The sequence below is a fragment of the Fulmarus glacialis genome, unplaced genomic scaffold, assembly GCF_000690835.1.
Source record: "Fulmarus glacialis isolate BGI_N327 unplaced genomic scaffold, ASM69083v1 scaffold22403, whole genome shotgun sequence".
Lineage (NCBI taxonomy): Eukaryota > Metazoa > Chordata > Aves > Procellariiformes > Procellariidae > Fulmarus > Fulmarus glacialis.
In genome coordinates this window covers 42,742-50,324 of record NW_009205165.1, presented here as the reverse complement: position 1 = coordinate 50,324, position 7,583 = coordinate 42,742, and the positions used below count along the sequence as shown (strand labels likewise).

The 7,583-nt window shown below is 34.2% G+C and overlaps 1 protein-coding gene across 1 annotated transcript in view; it reads right to left on the bottom strand.

Moving 5' to 3' along the window:
• Positions 1 to 216: 216 nt before the first annotated feature.
• LOC104074986 (importin-11-like) overlaps positions 217 to 7,583 on the bottom strand; it is a gene marked incomplete at its 5' end in the record, with an annotated part of 48,228 nt that continues 40,861 nt past the window's right edge. The window contains one exon of the mRNA XM_009575308.1: positions 217 to 381. Coding sequence (XP_009573603.1) covers positions 217 to 381 — 165 coding nt within the window. The remainder of the gene's footprint in view (positions 382 to 7,583) is intronic.

The window sequence follows — 7,583 nt, the reverse complement described above, 5'->3', positions numbered from 1 at the left end:
GTTACTTTGATGATAAAACTCTAAGTAGATTATTAAAAAATAACATAAAGCGTTACCAAAGTTAGTTTAATAGCAACAACAGAAACTTATTTTTTATTTTTTAACACAAGTTATTTTCAGCTTTCAGTATGTTCTTCCATACAAGATGGAAGGCTAGAGTTCTTTCATGTTTTTTTGAAAGGGAAATCGGACATACAAAATCTTGTTTCTGCTTATTTAGAAGCCTTGTAAAAATTCTTGTAGCTGTGCAACTATTTCTGTATCCACGGTTTCCATAAGTGCCTGAAAACCTTGTTCTCCCAGTAATTCCTGTTGTGCCTTTAGCTTCTCATAGATGAACTGCTGCAATGACACAGTGTGTACCGGGTCCTTCAGTGCAAGCTGTGGAAAACATGTAAGAGAAAAATACATAATAATGCAATAAAAATACTCTGCGACTTACTCATTTCTTTTACAAACTCAGTCCAAGAAAGAAATCTTCTGCTTTTCTTTGTACTTAATTGAGAAACAAGAGGAAAAACTGTAAAGCAAAGACCAAATTAATTATTATCAAAAGTAAATATCAGTTTAAAACTATTTGAAACAGTCTCAAATCATGGACCCCATCTGCTGTAAGATTTCAGCCTTCTATAAGATAAAATAATTTCAAAGCTGCTTTGTTAATTACTGCCGAATGAGTTTCCCATAACTCCTAAAAAACACATCAGATGTTACCATGATAAGCACTTTAGAGATGGCATGAACTATGGTCAGTTATATTCTATTAGTAAGGAAACAAAACACCGAAAAACTTAAATTAGTTTAGATTATAGGACAAACAACAGCTAAAATAAACTATCCAGATGCATAAAGAATAGACACACTTTTTCAGTAGTAGTGCCTATACAACCTCATCAGTCCAGCTGGATTATGCAATTTTCTTTTGGGCAGGGAGCGACAGAGTATTTGTCACTATTTTCCACATTACTGCTTCTTAATGAAAGCAAAAAGAGGTAAGTGAAGGGGCTACACTGACAGAGGACCTATTCTTAATTTCAATATCAGAAGACAGTTGTGGGCAGGCTAAGGACACAAATAGTTATGCAGCATTTGTCCCTCAGTGCACCAGGCTGAATGAAAGGGGACAGGAGGTGGGGACACCTGGAGCTTGCCACATCGTAAAGAAGTAGGATGTTGAAATAAACGTGCAATTGCTGCAGACCTGTGATCTGTTCATCATAGTATCAAAACCAAACAACACTACTATTTATACTGGAAGGTCAGGAAACAAAATATAATGTTAAATCTCAAAGCCCATTGGAATAGGAGACTTCCGAGCTCATAATACCCTGCTATACTGCTATTTCCAAAGAAATGAAGTATATTAAACTTGCACAACTGCTCTTTTGGCATGGTACAAAAAAAGAAATATTTGAATTTTTAATACGGAGTGGAAGACATTAAACCTTAAGATTATTTACTTAGTTATTGAACGGTATTATACCTAAAACAGGGGGAAATATTGATTGAAACAGCCACATAAATATAAGACAGAGTAAAACATCCAAAACCACTGTAATTACCACGAAAGAGAATTTAGTCTTATTTCTTACGAACAACTCCAGTGAAAAAGCAGGCTTTTTAGCCTCTTCCGTCAGTGCTTGCAAGTTCTTCTTTCTTATTATCGTCACCTCACCTTTCATATTGTAAATCTCATAATCATTCCCTCACTATTCCTAATATTGGCTTTTTAGCCTTTGATCCTTCACCATTTTCTACTATCCACCTATTTAACATTTCAAAGATAAGATAAGATATGGTCTTTTTATTACTTATTCCTAACATTACACTTTTTTGAAAAGGGGAGTAATTGCAATAATAGTTTAGGATTCTGTAATAATTCTTCTTAGTAAATGTAATCTGGTCTCTAAAATATAAACAGACTTTTCTTACAAAATTTCTAAACCACAGTTACTCTAATCAAGATTTGACAAGGTTAGTGATATCCTTTTGTAACAGCATTAGCACGATCTACAGGGTAAAAAAAAGACTGTCTTGCCAAGCGAAGAATCTACCAGTTTCTGAACAATTTGTGTTTGTTAACCAACCAACTGTAATTTGGGATATATAACACATTTCTAGTTTCAGTAAGTTCATAGCTCTAAACAGTCATGTATAAAATTATTGTAGGGAATTCTGCACAGAAAAACAGGTATTAAAATTGCCATAGACAAGTGTTCTCATGCTTGTGACCCTGACACAGCAGCAACTAGATGAATGGCATGCATTACAAAGTCACCTTGGGAAGCACCACCAAAAAGCCATTCTTTAACAACCCTTTAACCCACAAACCAATTAATGTACGTATTTAGTTAACTGTATGACTTATGTGACCCTACTGTAAACCCTTGTTTAAGTTAAAGTACTCAGAATTAGAGCAGGAAGTCAGAACAGTTTGCCTTAAAATATCAACTTCAGGTAATTTTTCCTTTCTACACTACCAAGACAAATTCATCTAATCAGCAATTTCATATTACAAAGTTTATTCTCCTGATACCTAAAAAAAAAAAAAAAATCAAATAAAGAAAAAAGACTTAAGTCAATGGTAAATAAACCTCTAATTTCTCATATGTCAATGTTCACTAATAAGCCTCAACTAAAGTTCAAATTTTTTCCCAATTTTAACAAGTTACTAGAATACAAGTATGAGTGTAATGCTGTTCTAGCACCTCAGTGGTGGTTTTCAAACTCTGAACAAAAGTGCTGTATTGTTCTGAAAATAAAGGGTTTGAATCCTTGCTTATCTGCAAAGCTTTCTGGAACTTCAAGTCTGAGCTATCTCTAGCATCCCTTATAATAATAGAGATGCTCTTTAGCATCTCTTAGAGGTGCTAACCCTTCAACACCTGCCTCATGGCAGGTGATGATGGGTTTCCAAATAATCCTCTGAATAATCTCTGCAGTACTACTGAAAAGTAATTAATCTTGAAAAAACAACCAAAGTGAAGATGACAAAACTTAATATATTACCGAATTCAAAGCTAATATTTTTTATTCCTAATGGAGCTGCCAGATTTGCACAATGCTGGCAGTTACAGGAATAGGCTACCATATGCACTGCAACTTTGGTACATAATTACTTTAATTTTAGAAGTATTGTAATTCCACATTTTCCTTTTCATAAATCTTCAGTGAAGCTAGTCAACTTTATATATATAGTCTTTCCATTAGATAGGAAACTAACTGAAACACTTCCGCTGCATATTTACCAAAATATGTTCTATCACGACAAGTGAGAAATCGTACAAAACTCTGCTTAGTTTATTGCATAAACCCATCCCTCACACTTCAAAGCAGCAGCACTGCAAGGCAGTAGGGACTTCTGTAGCATGATTAATGCTTGCTGCTAGAAGCAGCATCTAGTATCTGTAAGCCAAATGGGACTTAAGAGTCTTCAGACTTAATTAAGTAGTTAATACACTAATTTGATTTCATCCAGATAGTCATGTCAAAAATATTTCAAGTAAATTAAAGGGTTTCCTGCAACAATAATAAATTTGATTTCCTTTCACTCTACGTTTTTGGAACTTGTATTCAGAACTAGCAAAACAAATGAAATAGCTTGGTATAATTAGTTTGTTGACAATATTAAACAATCAGCTGCAGTCTTAGCTGAATAAGCAAGCAAAATCAGAAGTTTGGAAGAACAGTAAGCACTGTTCTCTAGTCACTGTATTTTCATTATGACAAAATTAAAATAGCATCTGGTTTAAGAGAAGACCCGTATTTTCAGATTACTCTATTTGCTTTTTGAGGAAAAATCATCCTCTTGAGAATTGAGTCTCCAGCTTCCTAAGTGCTGAGCACACCAGTCCAGCATGGAACACAACCATATCGATATCAACAACGGCTACTTAGTCTGTAAATACTGAGTCAGGGACCATATTTTTGAATTTAAGTATGTATGCTGAGTTCCTAGGTGTGTGGCCAGAGTTTTTTTTTTTAATTGAAATGCTCCTGATTCTGATAAGAGCAAAACACACCTATTTTCCAGTTAAAAAAAAAAAAAATCCTAGAAAATTCCAACAGCTTCTTAGTCAAAACAGCTACAGACAGGAAACAGAAGTTTGGCGAGGAAATACACATTATTGAAATGTGCTTTTATGCTGCTCAGTGAAAACTTGATTTGACTAGCTTTTGAATCTAGTTACTTTACAAACTGATCTTGAAACTGGACATGGGTGCCTACCTTGGGGCTGGACTGAAGAAACTAATCTTCCACCTCACTGGTTGTAAACAGCAGTTTGAATCAGAAAAGCAGTACAGAGGTTTTACAGAACAACCATTTCCCATCCCTCCAAACTCCGCTTGCCAGCATCAATGGCATTCTGCAGAATTATCAGTTGATTGAACCAGTATTTGTTAGGTGGATCTCTTTCCTCAACATCTTTAGACAACACTGCAGTGAAAAATCACACCATTTTCAATAAACATTATTATATATTATTCTGTACTAACAGTGATCTAACCACTACAAGCGATAACACAAGCCAACGGAATGGCATTAGAACGCCAGAACAGGTAACAGAAGTCTAATAAAACTCAAAAAAGTGTGCTGGTGATAGCTGAATTAAAAGATTTCCAGAACTTGAGAGATTCTCTTCAGTTTAGCTATGGATACTTAGATACTAACGACGGAGCAAGAATGCTGGGCGTAAAATTATACATATTTACCATGATGGTTAGTATCTCATGACTGAGATGCTCTGGGAAAGACTGGAAAAATAATTTAAGGAGGGAATGTATCCTCTACTTTTAACAAGTGATTATAAAATGCAGCCAGATGATACAAAAGGCTCCTAATATCAAAGCTTTTTAACAGATTCCATTGGGACTCACATTAGATCTGTGGCTAATTTGTAGATTAAATGTGTAAGAAGAAATTATACCCCAAACAATGAAGTATTACTTTTAGTAAACCACACTATCATATAAAACTTGATCATTTGGCTTATTACATTGTAACTCATTTATATATTTTCCTGAAGATATAAAACCACAATTCATATAGTTTCTTCCCATACTGGGTAAAATAAAAAAGACTCCCAAGCCTTCTGTATTTACATATAACCATCACCTAAAACATGTACCAGCAAGGATAATTCAAGTTTAAATAAGATAAAGTATTTTCCAGTAAAAACCTACTTCATTTTTCTTCTCTACAGTTTCAAATAAAGAACTGAAACAGCTTAACTCCTTTTCTGAACAATGATACTGGAATTCTTAAAAACATGTATTAAGGCCACATAAAAATAAGTCACCTGAGGTCTACACGCTATGTGCAATGCAAGGTCACAAATCACTCTCCACCTATTTACATTTTCCTCAATGTATTTGCAATGAGACTAAAATATAGCAGTATCTGGAAATGTCGATTACATACAATTCTCATAAACTTATAAAGCACTGTTCTAGCTAAAACTCTCTTTAGTAATTTTGAGCTATGCATAATAAGGAGAGGTACCAATGACAGGATAAAGGGATAGATCAAAGAAAAATATCTAGACCCTGTGCAAACATCGGGAAGTGATACTTAGCATGGACCATGCCAGTTTATCTTTTTTCTCATATTAATACCCTTAAAAGTTGCAAAGCATCATTATTTTGAAAGAGAGAATCCCATTTATCTTTTCATTATTGTTTTACGAGGTTTAAGCTCTAAGCCCTGATACAAGCTGCTGATTCAGCAATGCAATATATAAGAGGGCAGAAACCTCTTGCAGGAATGAAGTGGGACAGGAGACTAGAAACTTTCTTAAATCAATTGCAGATTCCCTTTTGGTTGTTCTGGATTTTCTTCTTCTCACTTTCAGTATTTGTTCCCACTTTTATTTCACCAGAGGTATCTGCTACTGCAGTTGTTCTAAAAGTCACATGAATTGAGTGTGTGTGCTGATGCTTCTACAGAGAGAAAGAAACTTCCAGTACAGATGAGTAGAAATGGGCCCAGGTGATGCTTTGTTTTTAATCCAGTTTTTCAAATCAAATGCTAGCTGTGCTTTCGAAGCCATGATTAACAATCCTGATTATTATTTGACACTTCTATTACTAGTGACCTACCCAAATGACCAGTATCATTTTGAAATAAACAGCCATGAGAAGTGGCAAATCTCAATTTCTGCACCCTCGACAAAAATTTATACCGAGCAATTTCAGCTGGGATTCAGAATGAATTTATAGCAGACATTCATAACAACTAGAGTTTGCTTGCTTTAACAGCTGTGAGAAATTGCATAGAAAAAGAGTAAGAATACAGTGAATACTGAAGTTAGTTGAAAGAATGACAGTATAGAAGGCTCCAGTCTAAAATATATCAGGAATAATCAGCTAAATAAGGGAATGGGAAAAGTTAAAGAGACAGCCATTCTTACAAAAGAAGATTGAAAGGAGAAAAATAATTTCATAATGCTTAGGAATCTAGAAAACACAGTAACTGTGGAAATAGTTACGTCTAGATTGTGAGATCCAAAACGAAAATGAAGCTTCGATGTTCATGTATGACAATTTATTCTGTGTAAACCTTCCAAGGAAACAAAGGCTGAAAAGGTGTATAAGCTGAATGTTAAAGAACAGTTGAGGAACAAATCACAAGCAATTCCTTAGAGAAAAAAGGAAAGTGACATGCAGGGGAAGATTTCCCACGTGAATCAAAACCTGCATTGTCATGTCCTTATTGTTTCTGGCTCCTCCTTACCAAAGCACAGCCATTTCTCTTTATTCAAATGGCCACTGACTCTGTATTACATGTGACCCCAGAACAGTTCCTTCATTATGACTGTGTTCATCAGCACTATACTGGTGTGTTGCATCATTTAGGAGGGAAGAATGATACAGGTCATAAACTACTTTCCATTTTGTCTGATACATCTGCACTGAAGGTAGTCCACAGCAAATCTAACAAGTCTGAATTCCTAAATATATACCCAAATTATTAAATTGAACCTGTAACTGAAAAATTAAGAGATTTCTGCCAGAAATTTATTAAAACTTTAGCCAGCCAGAGAGAAATAAAACTTGAGTATATTCAAAGAAAACTGAGAACATGAAAGTTCACTTTGTTTTTTAAATCTGATTAACAAACCAAACATTTCTCTATCCTTATTGATATATAGATATATCAATCCCTTTTGATAAAGTTTATACATATCTATGTCAAGAGTTTATCCAAAACCACTGAAAATAAATATTATCATTCTGCAACAAACACCTAGAATTTAAGCCCACAAGCTGGAAGAAAATTTAACCAAATTTAACAGAGTCTAGAGATGCTTTTATGAGTAACTGAATTATAGAACTATCTAATACATTTTTAAGGAACATAGAAAATAGTGTTTCTGTGTTTTGTTTAAATCTGAAATTGCAAGACACTAGGAATTTCTCTTAAGGCATTACTAATAGTAGAAGAATATGCAAGACTTTTTCTGTCATTTTCTTTTTTTTAAAGGAACCATATATTAATTAGTATTTAAAAGAAAAGCCTCCTAACAAACCAAAAGCATCCAGTGACTTAAAAAAACCCCCAAATTAAAACAAACTATGAAAAG